The following is a 20,841-nucleotide window of genomic DNA, read 5'->3' on the forward strand; positions in this document are numbered from 1 at the left end:
TCAAAGAACCCTGGGGAAAAAAACTGTTTTCAACATTGATAATAATAAATCTTTCTCGAGCAGCAAATCACATGAAGGATCATGTGACACTGAAGACGGCGTAATGATGCTGAAAATTCAGCTTCGCCAACACAAGAATAAATCACATTTTAAAATATATTCAAATAGAAAACAGATATTTTAAATTGTAATAATATTTCACAATATTACTGTTTTTTTGTATGTGCATTTTTAATCACATAAATGCAGCCTTGGTGAGCAGAAGAGACTTTTTTTTTTTTTTAAATCTTTTAAAATCTTCCTGATCCCAAACTTATGAGCAGCAGTGTAATTAAAATTAAATTTTGCCCAATCCTGCTTAGCAAGACTTCCATGGTTACTATGATCCACTAGCTAGACCAACTCAAAAGCTACACTAACTACAGTAGCTTGAACCAGCAAAATCATGTTAGTCTCAGGTGGTCTTTTAAGTAGAGTGAGACCCAAAACACTCTCTGCACAGTGATTGTGTGACTCAAATTTATGACTCACATCTGAAATGTGTCACTCAATGTGTTGCATTCCCAGCTTTCCCACAAGGGGTGCTGTAGTGGGCATTAGCATTAACTGTCAACATGTTATACAGTAGCTTGACAATTTAATAGAGGCATTTGAAGGTAATGTGACTCTTATCACCCCCTTGAGGTTTGTATGAACACAAAGTGTGTACAACAGGACCATGTGCTTTCAATGCATCAACTAAGTATTCATTTATGCATTTGCACACTTATTTAGAGTGTTTAGTGTTTTCAGCCTTATACTTAAAGCCCCACTGAACTGCCTTGAAACGTGCAGCGTTATTCAGTGTGTTGACGTAATTTCTACTGAAAAAGGAAGACAGGGCGGGACATATCGAGCAGCTCCTCCTCTTTTTAAAAATGGCCAATAGCATTTCATTTATATCATAGCTCGGTGAGAGCAGTTGAGCTTGGCAAAGCCACATTTGACAGCTTATGACAGCCACAGTCTAATAGAGTCCCCTTTTTGGATTTAATATGAAACTGTTACTAAAGCAAAACAGTGAGCATAATTATGCTGAGGACATGTAGTTTGAAAAGTGTGTAATTTATGTTGGTGCATGGCACCGGTTTTATCTCTTCTACTCATCAGTGCTGTTTCTAATGTCAAGTCAACAGTTTCTCCTCCAAATCTCCTCCATATCGCTTTAAAATATAGCATTCTGTGTAGAATTCAAATGGGTCCGATACGTTTTGGGGTCTGTGTCGACTCGCATATGATCCGCTCTGTGCTATTGTGTCTCTGAACCGGAGCAGAGCAGACTGTGTGCACGCTGCGGTGGTTTGCGTGACAGTAACGTGAAACCAGATTTCATTCGCCCCAATGGAAAACATATTTACACTGTCTGAATCATTCCATATCCCCTGCATAGTGCACTATGTGCCATTCACCATATAGAACATAGTACTTCTCTGAACAAGTGAACGATTTCAGCCCAGCTTCAGCGTCTATTTATAGTGTAGGGGGCGGGACGCTTTAGATTCTAGAGAGCATTTGATTGGACAGCAAATCTGATGAGAAGCTGAAGTGCAGAGTGATGTCATCATTGTTGATCCATATTGGCGGAAGTGAGAGACTGTACATTTTGTCATTGTTATGGAGCACACTAGCTTACAGATAACCTTAAGGCTAACATATTCATACTAAAAGCCAAAAAACTTCAATTTCATGGGGACTTTAAGCACTGAGAGCCTAGCTGAAAGCTAACCCAACCCTAATTACTTTATCTCCCCCTCAGCTATCATTGTGGAGAATTTCTCTTTGTTCTACTCTACCGAAGAGGACCAGTTGCTAAGCTACAACGACCTGCGTCACTTCCAGATCATTTGGAACATGGTGGATGACAAGCGGGAGGTGAGGAGGAGGAGGAGGGGACGTGCCTGTGATCAGCGGCTGTCAGCGGGGATGATTTTGAGTTAATACCCATGTGTGCTTTCCGCACCGGCTCTGAAGCTGCAAATGAATGAATCACACGCATCGACATTCTCACCTCCAGAGTAATTGGAGGTTATTACTGCCTGTCACAGATAGTGAGAGGTGTTGAGCTGTCATCTTCATTAGGAGGAAACAGCCTTATTGAGAGCAGCAGAGAGAAGTGCGTGCAGATTTGACCTCCCCCGAAGGATCAGTAATATCTGCTCGTGTATATGAGTTAAATGAGGCACACCAGTCATTTTCTGGCCTTAATGAGTCAACCAGCAGTTCTGGGATCAGCTAGAAACACTTGAAACCATAAGACTGTAACAGCTGAGCACAGGAAGGACTAGGTCCATAATTAGAGACATGAGCTTTGGTCCAAAATCTAGTGATCTGCTTCGGTGTCATCCTGACTGTGATGGAACCTCAAAAAGCTGATTTGTAACACTGCATAGGCAGCAACCGGTTTTTACTAGCAGTGCGGTTTTTTACTGAAACCGAAAAACAAAGCCGAAAATAAAGTTTGGTAATTAAGCTTGGGTAATTTAACTTTTTACAAATGTGTCTTGTTCTCAGGTGATAAATTAAACCAGTCATAGTAAAGTTATTCGACAACAAGCTGCCTGCCTCTATTTTTATTTTATTTATAATTTTACATATTGCTACTCTAGCATCCTTTTTGGTCATGGACAAGTGTCTGACGTTTACCTGTTGTAGCACAATGACAGAGTCAAAATGCATAATCATGCTAATTAAATGTCACTGTTTCGGTCAGTGATTTTGGTCCTCCAAAACTATTTTGGACGAAACCAAAAGTTAAAAAAAAAAAAAAAAATATATGCAGTTTTGGCCAGTAGAGTTTGTCATTAGCATGTTGGTAAGCTAATTGCGCAATACTCTAATATGCAAAAAAATACACTGTGTATACAAATAATTTAGAATTTAATTTAATAATTTAGTTTAGATTAAACTATTTATATATATATATATATATATATATATATATATATATAAATATAATATCTCTATTTCTATTCCACCATTCATACTTAATCACAAAGCATTCTGGAATTGCCTGCTCTGCTAAGGATACCTTTGATGCTTCCTTAGAATTTAATAAAAGGAACGTGCCTTTGATCCCTTAAAATGCGGTCTAGATAGGCAGCCTACTAGGAACAGAGCGACAGTCTGAGAATCTTCTTACAATGCTTAGCTTTTTTGTTGTTGTTGTTGTTGCTGTTTGAGAAGGTATTTACTATTATGACAAGTTTTCTGAAACCGACATCAGCAATAGATCTGGATGATTTTGATATAGGGAGTGATTCCAACCTCTCGGGTGAAGTTTCTGCTCCGTCTGCTGAGGGGTCGTCTGGAAGTTGACCTGGACAAAGATAAGCTTCTCTTCAAACACATGTGTTACGAGATGGAGCGTCTGCACAATGGAGGAGATGTCACCTTCCATGATGTACTGAGGTTAGAAAGGACTGTGGTATTCATTTTTGTTAAAACACAACAAGTTTATATCATGACAAATCAAAATGTCCTATTTTGGAATAGAGTTACTATCAAAACTAATCTTCTTCCCCAGCCCAAAAAGAACAAACCCTGAAAGGGTCAATCAGTTGCTATTATGTGGTTCATATTGGTCCCTAAGCTTGTTCTGTAGCCTATATGAAGGTGTTAATTGTGTATGTTTCAGCATGTTGTCGTACCGCTCGGTTGATATCCGGAAGAGTCTTCAGCTGGAGGAGCTGTTGGCACGAGAGCAGCTTGAATACACTATAGAGGAGGAGGTGGCCAAACAAACCATCCGCATGTGGTTAAAAAAGTGCCTGAAACGCATACGAGCCGTGAGTCCACACAAACTCACACACTCCTGAGAGTCATGACATTTACCCCACTAAACTGAAAACAGTTGCTCCATTCACTCTACATCTCAATGTGTCCCAATTCTGATTTGATCTCACATTGAATCTGACATTGTCAATTCAAATCTAGTCCATTTTAAAGGCACAATATGTAATTTTTGCCACTAGAGGTCGCTTATTCAAAGCAAAGGTGTAGCTTGATGACGCCGTGAATGAGCGTGTGAATCATGGGCATTGTCGTCTTCAGCTCCACAGCCGATGGAATGGAATCCGACGGACTCGGGCAGAAATCATGTTCGTGGATGAGCTAATGTATTAAAGTTTTACTAATGTTGCGGTGGTATGAATCAGGACGGGTCGAGAGCCGTGGGAGCGGGACGAGGCCTCTGGAGCGAATGCTAATGATAGATACCTGCGATGCACACCAATCTCGAGTTCAGTGGAGCTTTTATTATGCTTTTGCTACAGTCGGCCGCTTTCGCTCTTTTCATTGTGTATCTGGGGTAACGCAGCACTGTTTTATATGGTTAAAACAATCATACTAAATACATTTGAGTGTGTTGAAAGTTATGTTATAATGTTACTCTGTGCATTCTTCTCAGTGGCTGATATGAGAGACTTGTTGCCCTTTGCAGTAATCTAGATCGATATTGGTAAAACTGGAAATCGAAGGTAGCGCGCATATGACGTCATTGACAGGCGACGCAATGACACACTCTGTGTCCTGGTTAAAATTACTGATTTCTCTAGATGTAAACATTGTTGGAAACGTTTGGGATAATGTAAGTACACAAGTCAACAAAATATATAACATTGTTCTAGTGGTTTTTGGATATTTTAATAAAAAATCTTACATATTGTGCCTTTAATATGTGGAAATAAATCTGATATGTATCAAGCTTTTTTTGCAGTGGGAGCTAAACAGTCAGTTTGAGAATTCATGCAATATCTAACTCCACAGATTGACATTAATGCCACTTTTTTCAGCTTTATTTTCTTGTGCAAGCTATAAATATTACCAAAGACTGAATATATACCAATACTGCTCATTCATATTACTCTGAATGGGAGAAAGTTCCCATTTGCAGAATATGGCAGAATAAGTCCCGTCTTTTAAATAAAAGAGCCAATCGTGTAAATCGTGTGTCACTGTAGATGTCATTAGAAACAATCAGTGTCCTAAGACACATGCTTGGAACTGCACATGCACATTGGCCGGACCAATGTGGTGGATTTTCCCCTACGCACCTGACTTAAGTTTACCTGTTTACCTGGGGCGTCTCCTAATCGACACCCAATAATATTTCGGTCAACGTCTTGACCCTTTTAAACCTAGTGCTCCCTAATTTGCTGCGCAGCAATAACCAGATAGACTCCAGACTATGCCTTAGAATACGCTTTATTCATGGCCGGAGGGCCTCATATCAATCACAGAGAATCCCACCAGCAAGAAGAATACAACAGTTTATATAGGATAAGAGCATGGCAAAGCATCCTACAATATGATTGGTTCTTCATATGTCAAACCCTTCTGTTACTAGGTAAAGCAAGATCTGCCCAAATCATGTGTTTATTAGTTAGTTGGTTACTCAATATCATGGGGTTATTATATTTAGATGGTTGTCTAGCTGTCCCTAAGTTTCATTTCCCCTTTTCTTATATTTGGACATGATTCAGACACACACTGACTTAGGCCCATGCAAGGTTTGAGGACATTTAGGTTTCAAAAGCACACCGAATGAACTGACTTTTCTTGAATGGGACTTGAATATCTCTTCTCACAAAGAAATCTGATTTGAGTAGGAAATGAACATGGCCAAAGTCAAAGCTATAAAACTCACACAGATCCACTGATTGGATCACTGATATAACTGCTTATATTCAGTTCAATTGCCTTTATTCTCATTGTGCAGTGGAATTAGTCCCATATCAGCATACTGGCACTGCGATAGATTCTGATATTAGACATGCAGGATGAACTAAATGAAAACACTGACACCAGCTTCCTTCTTCAGAAACAGCAGCAGTCATGTAGCATCATTCTCAGTCTGAGAGAGAGTCAACAGCAGGATCTCCGACGCCTGCTGAACCCTCCCAGCATTGAGACAACCGTTCCCAGCGACGACACCAACGCACATAACCAGGACAATCCCACTCAGCCAGAGGTAACCGTACTAGTGTCTGTTCTTTAAAGATTTTGTGTCGTTGAGACTTTATTTTCATGAAATGACTTAAAATGGTTTTCCTGGTCCTGACCCAGCAGAACAGTGGCCTGCAAACCTTACTGAGCCCCACCCTGTCAGACCGCAGCGGCTACCGGCAGGACTCCGCCGACCGACCCCAGAGGAAGCTGGGACAGTGGAGACTGCCTGCAGGTCTATACCAAATTTTATATACACTATATTGCCAAAAGTATTGGGACACCCCTCCAAATCATTGAATTCAGGTGTTCCAATCACTTCCATGGCCACAGGTGTATAAAATCAAGCACCTAGTCATGCAGACTGCTTCTACAACCATATGTGAAAGAATGGGTCGCTCTCAGGAGCTCAGTGAATTCAAGCGTGGTACCGTGATAGGTTACCACCTGTGCAATAAGCCCATTCGTGAAATTTCCTCACTACTAAATATTCCACAGTCAACTGTTAGTGGTATCATAACAAAGTGGAAGCAATTGGAAACAACAGCAACTCAGCCACGAAGTGATAGGCCACGTAAAATCACAGAGCGGGGTCAGTCAGCGCATGCTGAGGCGCACAGTGCGCAGAAGTCGCCAACTTTCTGAAGAGTCAATAGCTACAGACCTCCAAACTTCATGTGGCCTTCAAATTAGCTCAAGAACAGTGCATAGAGAGCACCATGGAATGGGTTTCCATGGCCGAGCAGCTGCATCCAAGCCTTACATCACCAAGTGCAATGCAAAGCGTCGGATGCAGTGGTGTAAAGCACGCCACCACTGGACTCTAGAGCAGTGGAGACGTGTTCTCTGGAGTGACGAATCACACTTCTCTGTCTGGCAATCTGATGGATGAGTCTGGGTTTGGCAGTGGCCAGGAGAACAGTACTTGCCTGACTGCATCGTGCCAAGTGTAAAGTTTGGTGGAGGGGGGATTATGGTGTGGGGTTGTTTTTCAGGGGTTGGGCTTGGCCCTTAGTTCCAGTGAAAGGAACTCTTAATGCTTCAGCATACCAAGACATTTTGGACAATTTCATGCTCCCAACTTTGTGGGAACAGCTTGGGGATGGCCTCTTTCTGTTCCAACATGACTGCGCACCAGTGCACAAAGCAAGGTCCATAAAGACATGGATGCGCGAGTTTGGTGTGGAGGAAATTGACTGGCCTGCACAGAGTCCTGACCTCAACCCGATAGAACACCTTTGGGATGAATTAGAGCGGAGACTGTGAGCCAGGCCTTCTCGCCAACATCACTGCCTGACCTCACAAATGCGCTTCTAGAAGAATGGTTAAAAATTCCCATAAACACACTCCTAAACCTTGTGGAAAGCCTTCCCAGAAGAGTTGAGGCTATTATAGTTGCTATAGCTGCAAAGGGTGGGCCAACTCCATATTAAACCCTACGGATTAAGAATGGGATGTCATTAAAGTTCATGTGCACGTAAAGGCAGGCGTCCCAAAACCTTTGGCAATATAGTGTACTTTCACTATTACACATGCTTGTTACATTCACAAAAGGATTTATTTTTTTTACTAAGCAGCCTACAAATGAAGAATAATAATAACATAATAGTAAAAAACACTTGCCGATATTATGGCTAGACAGTTAATGTAACCATATTACAACCATTTCCAGAAAAATTAGGACATTTTGTAAAATGCAACAAAATCAAGAATCTGTGATTTGTTAATTCTCTTCAACCTTTATTTAACTGACAAAAGTACAAAGAAAATATTTCCAATGTTTTAATGTTATTTTCAGTTTTATTTAGCAAAAATGAAAATTGCAGCAAAAATACATTGTACAAAATGTTAAAAAATATATTTTAAATATACATTATAAGTTATTATTATAAATGATTTTTACTGTATATAAGATGATTTATATATAAGATGCATTAATATAAATATTTAAATATGAAAATTGCAGCAAATAAAAAATATTGTTCAAAATGTAAAAATAAAAAATATTTTGTACATTATAAGTTATTATAAATGATATATGTTAGATGCATTAATATAAATATATACAAATAAAAATTGGAGCAAATATAAAATATATTGTTTAAAATGTAAAAAATATATATATTTTAAATATACATTATAATTTTTTATAAATGATTAATAAATGATTATTTACATGTAAGATGCATTAATATATATATATATATATATATATATATATATATATATATAAAATTTGCAGCAAATATAAAATATATTGTTCAAAATGATAAAATAATGTTTTTATATTTTAAATATACATTATAAGTTGTTATTATTAAAAAATGATTTATACACTACCGTTCAAAAGTTTGGGATCAGTAAGATTTTTAATGTTTTTAAAAGAAGTTTCATCTGCTCACCAAGGCTGCATTTATTTAATGAAAAATAAAGTAAAAACAGTAATATTGTGAAATATTATTACAATTTAAAATAACTGTTTTCTATTTGAATATATTTTACAAAGTAATTGAAAGCTGAATTTTCCTTCAGAAATCATTCTAATATGCTGATTTGCTGCTCAAGAAACATTTCTTATTATTATCAATGTTGAAAACAGTTGTGTACTTTTTTTTTCAGGATTCCTTGATGAATAGAAAGTTCAAAAGAACAGCATTTATCTGAAATACAAAGCCTTTGTAATATTATACACTACTGTTCAAAAGTTTGGGGTCAGTAAGAATTTTTTTTTTTTTTTTTTTTTTTTAAATTAAAGAAATTAGTAATATATTCAGCAAGGATGCATTAAATCGATCAAAAGTAACAGTAAATACATTTATAATGTTACAAAAGATTCTATTTCAAATAAACACTGTTCTTTTGAACTTTCTATTCATTAAAGAATCCTGAAAAAAAAATATTGTACACAAATATTTTGTACAATTTTACACTATAAATGTTTCTTGAGCAGCAAATCAGCATATTAGAATGATTGCTGAAGGATCATGTGACACTGAAGACTGGAGTAATGATGCTGAAAATTCAGCTTTGCATCACAGGAATAAATTACATTTTACAATATTTTCAAATAGAAAACAGTTATTTTAAATTGTAATAATATTTCACAATATTACTGTTTTTACTGTATTTTTAATTAAATAAATGCAGCCTTGGTGAGCAGATGAAACTTCTTTTAAAAACATTAAAAATCTTACCGATCCCAAACTTTTGAACGGTAGTGTATATAACATTATTTATATATAAAATGCATTAATATAAATATATAAAAATGAAAATTGCAGCAAATATAAAATATATTGTTCAAAATTTAAAAATAAAAACGGTTATATTTTAAATATACATTATAAGTTATTATAAATGATTTATATAAGATGATTTATATATAAGATGCATTAATATAAATATATACAAATAAAAATTGCAGTAAATATAAAATATATTGTTCAAAATGTAAAAGTAAAAATTTTAATTATATATTTATAGTTTATTTATTAAGTTATTATAAATAATTTGATATAAATATATAACAATGAAAATTGCCGCAAATATAAAAATATATTTCTTTATACCTAATTGTTTTGGTATAAACAATTTATCAAATGTCTTCCCATGTTTCTTTGAATGGGTTTGAAACAGAACAAAGACTTGTTTATTGTTTATTATTCCATGTGTTTAGTATTCTGCACATTGACGTGTGTGTGTGTGTGTGTGTGTGTGTGTGTGTGTGTGTGTGTGTGTGTGTGTGTGTGTGTGTGTGTGTGTGTGTGTGTGTGTGTGTGTGTGTGTGTGTGTGTGTGGCTGGTTAACCGGTGACTCACATCACAGTCTTGTTTCTCCCGCAGGCCGCACAAGCGTGAAGTCCATGGTGTGTAAGATGAACCCTGTGAGTGACGAGGCCTCTTCAGGGTCTGAAGTCAAAAAGTGGTGGACTCGTCAACTGACGGTGGAAAGTGATGAAAGCGGCGATGACCTCATTGATATTTGAAGCAAAACTGCCGCGATCCTTTGTATTAGCTTCATGTAGGTGTTTCTATGCTGCCTAAAGCACCTGCACCCGTTCAAGCCACCTTTTGCTTATTCAAAACATTAATACCGGTTTTAACCATGTTAATGTTCACTCTACTGTGTTGGAAAAATTTTCAGTGAGCATTATTTTGTCAATGAGAAAAATGTATGATGAAAGAGCAGCTGAAAAAAGTGTCCTCAGGAAGTTTATGTAATGTAATATAAGAGGCTAATAATCTGAACTCTAGATGTAATGGTTAGGCAAATGCACATGCTTAATGTGATGCACCTAACCAAAGCCATAGCGTTCTCTATGTTTGTCTTTGTGCCATCATAATTCGTCTTCATTACATGGGACTTGGCAAGGTCCACAATTATCTTGTGTTGTAAAACTGTGGGCTTACAGATTACATGGCAAGACAGTTAATGTAACCATATTATATGTGTCCTATGTGACTGTGGCTTTTCCAGATGTTAAAGTATTATAATAAAGATACATATGTAAGTTATAAGACTAATTTAAATAATATATTGAAATAATGTACTTAATATATTTTGTAAAAATGAAAATTGCAGCAAGTTATTGCGTGCTTTTAAATTTAAAGTCACTGTGATATTACCTGAAGTGGTTGTGTTGTTATTTTAAGCATTTTTGCCTGTATTTTCAGGAACAAATGAAAAGAACTATATATGTAAAGAAATAATTATTGAATGAACAAAGTTAATTATTTACAACAGCTGCAGAGTGTCCATGTATATTTCATTAAGAGAGTTCAGTTATAAACCTGCAGGGACAATGGACATTTATACAGCAGAAGAATAAAGGTTTAGACACACTAAGACTGTCTGAGACTTCACAGCGACACGTAAAGCTAGCGTCTATGGATGATAGCTCAGAGGTAGTTTTTGCTCTACAAAAGTATGCATGCACATATAGCATCATTAGATGACACGCATCAAAAAAAGAGGGCAGCCATTACAGTTTCAAAGAGGCTATGTCCACAGCTCGATGGGCATGATTCCCTCTTTAGAGTTGAAGGAAGGAAAAAGGTTCTCCTCAGACAGGAAGTACAAGGGAAATTGGACCAGAAAGCCTCGTATCTTCTTGAGTTCAGTGCAGGCCTGTGCAGGGTCCTCGGCAGCCATGCACGGACGTGACATGTAGTCCTTCAGTATCTTATAGTTCAGGACTGCATCAGTGGGCAGACATCTGAAGACCTGCACAGAAAGTCAGTGACGGTGACTATGACCTACTGTATATTATAGCTATAAGCTATATATATTTTTTTTTAAAAAAGACCAAAACTGCAGCAAATTTATCTAATATTGGAATGTTGAAGCACTTCAATGACGAGGCAAAAATGCAGAGTCAGACCACAAGTAAACATCTCTATTGATGAGCCGGTTAATCACATTTCTCAGATCAGTGATAAAAGGAAACTCTTTTCTAAAAATAAATCAAGGGCGATTTAAAGTGTGCGGTGAGGAAGGTCAGTGTGACTTATTTACCTTGTCGTAGACACTGGCGTTCTTGGCTGCTGTCACCATCCAGATTTCCTTGTAGAATCGGTCACTGATGGGATCACTGATGTCTATATTGTCTCCCAGCAAGCCAAGAATAAGCCTAAAACGAGAGATTGTTCTCATACTCTAAATATCACCTTTTGTAATGTAATAAAGCAAATAGGTTGCTGTATTTAATCTAGTTCATATTTCACCTCAAAATTAAAAATAAGAACATATATTTAAGTCTTCTCTTTACGTAAAAAAAAAAAAAAAAAAAAATTAAACAAATTTTACGTAAAATATTTACAGATACATTTTATAAGTATATCTGCATTACTTTCATTAGAATTAAAAACATTTCTCCTACAAAATTTCAATTAATATGTTGTGTATAATTAGAGTATTTAGTTTTAAATTTAATCTTAGTGCTAATTTAGTGTGTACATTTGCTCATTTAATGTCACAGTGTCTATATATGTTAATATATCTATATATATATTTCTTTCTTTGTGAGATTCATCCAATGAATAATGTAGGTTATATCGCAGGACTGTAAAACCTCCCACTGCAAATGGAAATCCTGTTGTCATGTTGCTCACGTGTAACAGAAAAGCAGACCTGAAGCATTCCTCCCGTAGAGATAGGGCGAACCTGCCAGCCTGATAACTCTCTCCATCCATGACAGAGGGCTGGAATTCTGTGTCTTCAACAACCACAGCCATTTCACTGTCTCTCTTTCCCAGCATGCTCCTGTCATTGATGTTTGCTGAGCCTAAGCAGATCACAGATACCTATCAGACACTTTTCCTTTTCCTACTATCATGGTTAATGCCTATGGGGAGTGTCGGGCGCGTGTTCTGGATCTGTATTTGGGTGTGACCTCTACTGAGAGCCTCAAGGACACACTCAGTGAAAAACAGTGAGATTTCTTGTTTTTCTTCTTCAAAGCCTATTCATAAGCATGAGAGGATAATTGGAATTGATAAAGACAAACAGGATTTGAGCGACGTTAATGGGATTTTAATAATGCATTTGTGGGGATTGAGGAGACAGGCGTGACTTCTCTTTTCATAAACATCTGTTGGCGTTTGTTATTCTGCTCATGTCAACACGAGATGTGTTTTGTATGAGTGCAGTGCCCCCTAGTGGCGAATAATAGTTTTACAGCTTAAAGATTTTAAACAACATGACAAAGGTGTTTCAAGATTTACACATACTCATATACATATATATATATTTATAATTTTTTCCCAAATATACCTAGTCAGTATCTGCCACTAAATATATATATATATATAATTAGAATAAAATATTTAGATTTTACATTTACATTTAAATATGCGGTTTTCTCCAAATATACCTTAGTAGTCAGTATCAGCCAGTAAAAAAAATAAAAAAAATTGTCAACCACTAATCTGAATATCAAGCATGACACCTCCACCTATGGTTCAGTTATAGCATTGGTTTTTTGGGGCCTAATGTGGGAAAATATTGTCATTATGTTTTCAAATGAAATGAATCCCTGAAATTTTCTGGCACAAATGATACCATTTCCTGAGAACAATTTTATTTTTCAATATGTGTGTGGGGAGATTGGCTGACCAATAATGACAGTGCAATCGTCCACGATCATGAGCTTGCTGTGCACGTAAATGAGTTCAGTGACCAGACGCCCGTCCAGGTCAGCGTGAGTGCGCAGACCGCAGAATGAGATGTACTTGATCCAGCAATCTGCCACTGCATAGACAAATACAAATATATACACATACTTTCTTCATCCTCATCTTGTTATAATAAATTAAAACGATGCAATCCACATTTGATGGCCATCATCTTTGCAAATGTGACAGCTATAGTCTATAGTCTTCTACATACTAGTCTACTTACTCACACATTTGAGCCTCTCAATAATGGAGTGCTCCCCTCTGCACATTGTCCTGTAATGGAGAAAGAGAGGTTTCATTTCATCTACTTCTGTCTTGCACCAATCATGTATCTTAATTCTGCCTCCACCCGACCAATCACATCGCTCGCTGAACCCCAGTTACCACAGCATCCTCTCTGCTCCCCTTATCTAGGCTAGTGTTCAGCCTCCAAGCTGGAGCTGTAATCGTCTCTTTGTAGACCGTGAGTAGTGGGGTTCGTTGTTTCCACATTACACACGTGTAATTTGCTGCAAGCGACCGTTCAGGCTGCATTTTTGCCCTTAATTGTGGCAATTTGGTGATTACAGAAGACGCATGTTTGGAGGGTTATTACCTGTAATTAAAGTACATGATTGCTTTGATGGCTTGGCCCCCCCCTGACGAGATGTCACCTTCAAAGCCGGGCAGCAGGGGCATCACCACATAGACCCGAAAATTTTTCTTCTCCCTGTGGCCGAGTCATAAATGGAAATGAATTGTTATGAGTTAGTTGTGCCTAATGATGTTTTTGTTCAAGTTCATATAAAGTGTATCTATTGTCATGATGCACCTGTACGCCCGCAGGATCCTCTCAGTGAGTGCATCTCCAATGCTGTTGTGAATGGATTTGTCAGCACAACTGATGAAGAACTGGTTCTGAGAGATAAAGAGACAAAGGGGAGAAAAGAAAGATGGTGACTTAAAGAGAGATGCAGTGAAAGTGTTTAAATAAGACTAAACACTGAAAATATGGCACAGGAACTGCATCTGAAGCATTATGCAAGAATCACAATATCATAAAACAGGGTTCCGGATCAATTGTTTATTAAAACTTTTTAATTTTAGTTTTTTTTAAATGCACAATATGCATGATTTACTGTATTTTGTTTAGTAATATTTTGTCAGTAATATTTTTCTTATGCTCACCAAACCTGCATGTATATGATCAAAAATGCAGTAAAAAGAGTAATATTCTGAAATAGCATTACAATTTAAAATATCTGTTTTCTATTTTATATGTTTTATAGAATAGAAAGTTCAAAAGAACAGCACTTATATGAAATATAATTCTTTTGTAAAATCATAAATGTCCTTGCTGTACGGTTTTTAAAAATGATTTTTTTATGGTAACACTTTACGATAAGGTTCATTAGTTAACATTAGTTAACTACATTCAACTAATTTCATTGATCTAACATTATTAACTAATAATGAACTGCACTTCTACAGCATTATTAATCTTTGTTAATGTTAATTTCAACATTTACTAATACATTACTAAAATCTTGTTAACATTAGTTAATGCACTGTGAACTAACATGAATAAACAATGAACAACTGTATTTTCATTAACTAATGTTAACGAAGATTAGTAAATACAGTAACAAATGTATTGCTCATGGTTAGTTCATGTTAGTTAATACATTAACTAATGTTTAACTAATGAACCTTATTGTAAAGTGTTACCAGATTTATTTATTTGGTAACACTTTACAATAAGTTTTCATTAGCATTAGTTAACTACATTAGTTAATGGACTAAGAATGAACAATTTGGTAACACTTTAGTATAGGGAACACATATAAACTATTAACTATGACTTTTCCCTCAATACACTCCTAATTTACTGCTTATTAATAGTTAGTAAGGTAGTTGTTAAGTTTAGGTATTGGATAGGATTAAGAATGTAGAATAAGGTCATGCAGAATAAGACATTAATATGTGCTTAATAAGTACTAATGAATAGCCAATATTCTAGTAATATGCACACTAATAAGCAACTAGTTAAAAGACCCTAAAATAAAGTGTTACCAACAATTCTTCTACAGCATCTTAGTTAATGTTAATTTTAACATTTACAAATACATTATTAAAATCAAAAGTAATAAAAACTAATGTTATTTGTTAACATTAGTTAATGCACTGTGAACTAACATGAACTAACAATGAACAACTGTATTTTTATTAATGTTAACAAAGGTTAATAAATACTGTAACAAATGTATTGCTTATTATTAGTTAATGTTAGTTAATACATTAACTAATGTTAACAAGTGAGACCTTATTGTAAAGTTTTACCATTTGTCTTATTTATTCTGAAAGAAATTAATTCTTTCTTAGGAGCAGGGTCATGTTTATAAAGTGACCTTGAGTATTTAAAGGCACAATATGAAAGATTTTTGGATTATTCAAAAAACACTAGAAAAATGTTATATATTTTGTTGACTTGTGTACTTACATTATCCCAAATGTTTCCAAGAATGTTTAAATCCAGAGAAATAAGCAATTTTAACCAGGACACGGACCATGTCCGTGCGTCGCCTATCAATGACATCATACCCGCGTTATCCTCAATTTCCGGTTTTGTTTTGTAGAAATCATGGAAACACAAAAGACGCTTTAATATATTATGTATTTTATTAGACAGGTGAGCAACTGTTTGGATGGATACATTCATCGACAGAAAACTAATCATGTTATAGGCTATAGCTCAACACAGTAAGTCTTATTGTTTAAATCTCGTTTTCTTGATTTACAGCTAGTACCATGTTTTACCATGCCTAATATCGATCTAGCTTACTGCAGTGTGCAACAAGTGTCTCATAGCAGCCGCCAAGTAGCATTATAACAACTTTCAACACATAAATGTATCTAATATAATAAAACAGCACTGCTTTACCATACTTGGCTGGAAGATGTGGAAGTAGCGACTGCGGCATAATAAAAGTCCCGCTGCTCTCAAGATGTGTGTCGCACTTGTCTCTCATTAGCAATCGCTCCAGCGGCCCCATTTCTGCAGCACTCAGTCCTGCTCTGCTTCATACTACAGTAACGTTAATAATCGTATCCATTAACATCTCTGCCCGAGTCCTATCCCAATTCTTTTCCACCGGCTGTAGACGTGAAGACAACACCTCTCATGATTCCGCAAAAGCAAGGTGTCATCAAGGCATCATCAAGCTACGGCACCGTTTTGAATAAGCGAACTCTAGCGGGGAAATTTACATATTGTGCCTTTAAAAGGAATGGTTACATATATGGTTACATAAGTCCTCTGAATTGTTTAACTTTTTTTTTTCATTCAAATAACAATAATATACTTTAAATGAATAACTGGGTAAATAAAATTTCATAACATTTATGTATGGTTATGTATGGTATGATGTGTATTTGTGGTCAGTGTTGGGGAAAGTCACTTTTAAAAGTAATGTGTTACAATATTGTGTTACTCCCTTAAAAAAGGAACTAATTGCGTCAGTTAATTTTTATGGAAAGTAATGTGCTACGTTACTTTTTCTCACCTGGGCTGGGCTTGCTTGTTTGTTTTTTTCATAACAAAAAAACAAAAGTTCTATTTTTTGCAAATGTACATGTAAAGGCCCTTTCATACCAAAAGTGAAATGAATAAGCCCCAGGCAGAAGGAAATGCAAATCCACACCTGTGTTCAGTAGAGGGCGCAGTTCAAACAAACCTTTGCAGAAGAATAGGACAATAGGGGCTGGCTGCAGCCTGAGGGGGCGAGTGGAGCTCCACTCAAGGGCGGAAATACATCACCTCCACTAGTGGAGCTTATTTTAAACATAAATGTTCATTTGATGTTTAAAGAGATAGCTCATCCAAAAGATATTTTGAAGAATTTGGGTAGCGAAACAGTTGATGAGCCCCATTGACTTCTATAGTGTGGGGGGGGGGGGAAATACTATGGAAGTCAGTGGGGGCCATTCAACTGTTTGGTTACCGACATTCTTCAAAATATCTTCTTTTGTGTTCAGCAGAACAAAGAAATTTATACAGGTTTGGAAAAATTTGAGTGTGAGTAAATGATGACAGAATTTCACTTTTGGGTGAACTATCACTTTAACTAGTCTTTTTTGCTTATTTGTATGGCTGAATTGGATCCTCAAAGGTCAGCAGCAAATAGATAGTCTAGAATTACAATAACCATCATGTTTACACGGCTCACACAACACCTCTGTAATCTGATTACGTAACTCGCATTACTTACATTGCATTACCCCCAACACTGCTTGGGGATATGTATTTTACCTCTATGTAGATGAAATGTTTGCTGTTCTGGATGGCTGATATGTAGGCTAAATGAATCGACTCCTCATGGACCTTTGACCCAATAGACCACTGGCACACAGATCTCAAAACCTTGTTTTAGTTTGTTTGGGGAAAAAGGAATAAAATCACAATGAATGACTTTGATTATCACAAAACACACATTTCTCTAAATACATATCACTGCAAACTTGGATTCTGAAAAATCATGGATAAATTAATGGCACAGACAGGTCTTAGCCTAAGCCAGAATTAGGCCTTAGTTCAATTAGAGCATTTAAGTAGCTCATATGAATGTTCACTAGAAAAAAACATTACTGGTGTACATCTTGAGACAAAATATGATATATGATATATCAGTACAAGTTGCTTTCAGTTAAAACAGCTCAAACATGCATTTTAGTCTAGGACTATCTTAAGCCTTGTCTGTGAAACTGGGGGAATATTGCCAGTACAAAGCAGGAACTCATGTAATTTGGTGTTTAAATATCACCTGAACGTTAGCCTGTGTGGATTTTCCGTCGTACTCAGCTGGCACCATGGGTGCAGAGAGAGACTTGGGCATGAGGCAGGGGTAGCACGTCACCCCCGACCGCTTCTTCACCAGCTAGCAAATAAAAGGAGAGTTGATTGGGATCAGACAGAATGCCCAGTGTTGACTCCAAAATCACACCCCTAAAGAGCGCTAATTACTGTGCCACATCCAGATAGCCTGTTGGGCTGACCATCAACCCCTGCCTGGTACCTCCACTCCCCAGAGATAGAGCACTTGTTTGAGGCTGAATAAAAGTCTCTGTTCTTCTGTTTAGTCTTAGACAGTGCCACTGATTACAGTAAATTGATGGCCGTGTGTGTGAAGGTTTTCCGAAACTAGGATTTTAATGGCTATTGTCCTAACTAGACTACACTCAGACTGTTTTCAACTGGGCCCGGCACATGGTTCAAAGGTCGTTTGAACATGAGACAAGCTTTGTTTTCTGGGAAACAAAGGAAAACTACGTTGCCACCCACCCACCCACATTATCTATATATGGAAGAAACAATTTTTTTTTTCATAATTTTCAATGCTTTCCATGATATTTGGTCACATTAAAAACGAATGTGTTCTTGATTCATCTAGACTTTCTGAACAGTGTTACTAAAACAAAGCAAAAAAAAAAAAAAAAAAGATTTGTTCGCTTAAGTTTGAGTTTCTTTGGAAGTTTTATTTTACTTGACGTTTTCACCCCTCTTGAAGGAAGTGCTCATGGTGCAAATTAGCGAGCTGTACGCCATGTCAGCTTACACTGTGGGCAAGCGGTAATCTGGGCTGTGTGGTTATAAACAGATGGTTCTCAGGCAATTAACAACTGGCATAATGTGTTGATTAAAATCCATTGAGCCCTGATGAGGGAGAACTAACATTAACTCTGCTCACGGGCTGTTGGCAGCTGCCCAAGCGATACTCATAACTCCAGTGACCTTGATAGTGAATCACATGTCTGAATCACCACAGTTCTAAAAAAAAGCTTAACTTAAACTAATTCAATTTTTTTTTTTTTGTATTACAGGTACTGAAAATAAGTGTTCAGTTAAAACACTGATCATACTGTTGGATATGCTAATTCTAGTTCTGTGATATCAGTAGATTAAGTTTAGCACAGGTGTACAAATGCATTATTTGTAAATAAATGGCAAATAAGTCAGATGTTATTTAATAAAAGGTTAAATGATTAGATTCTGCAGGATAATGTATATATATATATATATATATATGAAAAGTCCTCTAATATATCTCATAATGCCTTCCACACAAAAATCACTTCCAGGATTGTTCCCACTTCACAATACTTTCTTTGTTGTGAATATGACAAGTGGTGTTCCCTAATCAACAGCAAAAGATATAAATGAGACTAGTCTGTCTTTGAGCCGTAAATTCTCATTTCCACTAAACACCTCATCAGAGGCATTCATCTGGCTTTTGTTTGTCCTCCTCTGCCGCACACACACACCTGGCTTCCTCTCCTTTAATTATTCACCAGCAGAGTGTCTGATCGGTAGCCAAGCCTGAAATATGACTGGCATAATCCAAAGGAAATCATACAGGCCTCAAACCAATTCAATTACTGAACAATCAAAGTAAAAAGGCCTCTAATTGCTCTAAAAGGGGGCTGAGAGTGCGGGCGACCATTGAATGCTGACGGCATTCAGAACAGGACACAATGAGCAACTGCAGGGGGTGCTAAGCTCAAGCTAATAAAGACTTGAGAGAGGGTGGAAACCTCGGCTTCATGCATGCGCTCTGATCTTTAGTTCTTACAATTAGAGTTCTGAATGGAGGTGGTATTTGTGCACCTTCTAACCATTTAAAATAGTGAATTTATCTGGACATTCAAAAAGACATGCTTTATAGTCATACTGTATAGCAAACAATACAATATGTGGCCAATACACTTTGTAACACTCTATCATAGTACTTTCAAATGAAAAACTCCCCCAGATGAAAATTATGTTGCTCATAGGTTGCTCTTTCAGCTCAGCAGGTTCTCATTTCTGACGTTTTACTCAAAGGTTTCTTCCAAAATTGTTTAAAAAGAGACACAAATTGGAGGTAGAATAAGAGTAGAGCTATAAGATTAACATAGATCTTGCAGCTCAGGACATTTGATCTTGAAAGAATATGATGCAAATATCTTGACATTTGATATCTTGACAATTCTAAGCACAGTTTGGGACATCAGTTTTGGGAGTCTTTTTCTCAGGATTCCCTTTGCCCTTAATATTTTTGTTGCACAAGAGAAACACTAAGATTGCCAAGAACATATCTAATTCCTCTTACCTTTGTAAAGTTCCACCTCTGAATGAAATGTCGTGCAATATCTCTTGCAGCCTTTCCATGAACCATCACCCCTATATCATGCCAGGGCATCCGAGGTGTCTTATACCTGTCAATGAAATCTTAACCAAAGAAAAATAAACAACAAACAGCTGCTATAATGCATAATAACATTAACCAAATCATTATACAGAGATGACAGACGGGCCTTTTGAAGGCATCCCAGTGTGGTCTTTCTCTTTCACCGTCTTTGACAATGCACAACCATCTTAGAGTATTTCCCTACATTCATCTCTCAGACTCCTCCATTCTCCTGCTGTGTCCTACCTAGTTGGCACTATGTGCAAAACCAGGACTTCACATTTACAAAGCAGAGATGCAAAAATGAAGTTATCTCCCTCTGGCAAGAGAATAGAGCTGGGAAAATAACCCCATACTGACTACAGAATGGGATTGTTGGAAAAGACTTCTATGTCTTCTTTCCCTCACTCCTGTGTTGGAGAGATTGCTTCATTTGATGAATTTGACTTAAGATATCAAAGAATGTGTAGTGTAGTTGTCAT

General features: G+C 36.7%; 2 protein-coding genes across 14 annotated transcripts in view; one reads left to right on the top strand and one right to left on the bottom strand.

The window, feature by feature from the left end:
- Positions 1-10,606, top strand: part of nalcn (sodium leak channel, non-selective) — a 97,019-nt gene extending 86,413 nt beyond the window's left edge. For 4 of the 6 annotated variants that reach the window (XM_051904664.1, XM_051904661.1, XM_051904663.1 and 1 more), the window contains 6 exons: positions 1,796-1,911; positions 3,290-3,447; positions 3,674-3,824; positions 5,858-6,007; positions 6,103-6,217; positions 9,825-10,606. In XM_051904664.1, the coding sequence (XP_051760624.1) occupies positions 1,796-1,911; positions 3,290-3,447; positions 3,674-3,824; positions 5,858-6,007; positions 6,103-6,217; positions 9,825-9,967 (833 nt within the window). In that variant the 3' untranslated portion in view covers positions 9,968-10,606. Of the gene's footprint in view, positions 1-1,795; positions 1,912-3,289; positions 3,448-3,673; positions 3,825-5,857; positions 6,008-6,102; positions 6,218-9,824 lie in introns of those variants that run through there. The other 2 variants (XM_051904662.1, XM_051904665.1) reach the window with 2 other exon arrangements.
- Positions 10,607-10,726: 120 nt separating this feature from the next.
- The window catches only part of si:ch211-168k14.2 (phospholipase D1), a 30,506-nt gene continuing 20,391 nt past the window's right edge, over positions 10,727-20,841 (bottom strand). For 5 of the 8 annotated variants that reach the window (XM_051904676.1, XM_051904678.1, XM_051904677.1 and 2 more), the window contains 10 exons: positions 20,282-20,400; positions 17,957-18,070; positions 17,446-17,556; positions 13,969-14,054; positions 13,753-13,866; positions 13,381-13,430; positions 13,096-13,230; positions 12,112-12,265; positions 11,497-11,611; positions 10,727-11,205 (listed from right to left, as the gene is read on the bottom strand). In XM_051904676.1, the coding sequence (XP_051760636.1) occupies positions 10,981-11,205; positions 11,497-11,611; positions 12,112-12,265; positions 13,096-13,230; positions 13,381-13,430; positions 13,753-13,866; positions 13,969-14,054; positions 17,446-17,556; positions 17,957-18,070; positions 20,282-20,400 (1,223 nt within the window). In that variant the 3' untranslated portion in view covers positions 10,727-10,980. Of the gene's footprint in view, positions 11,206-11,496; positions 11,612-12,092; positions 13,231-13,380; positions 13,431-13,752; positions 13,867-13,968; positions 14,055-17,445; positions 17,557-17,956; positions 18,071-20,281; positions 20,401-20,841 lie in introns of those variants that run through there. The other 3 variants (XR_007931514.1, XM_051904682.1, XM_051904680.1) reach the window with 3 other exon arrangements.

The sequence above is a fragment of the Ctenopharyngodon idella genome, chromosome 9, assembly GCF_019924925.1.
Source record: "Ctenopharyngodon idella isolate HZGC_01 chromosome 9, HZGC01, whole genome shotgun sequence".
Taxonomy (NCBI): Eukaryota; Metazoa; Chordata; class Actinopteri; order Cypriniformes; family Xenocyprididae; genus Ctenopharyngodon; species Ctenopharyngodon idella.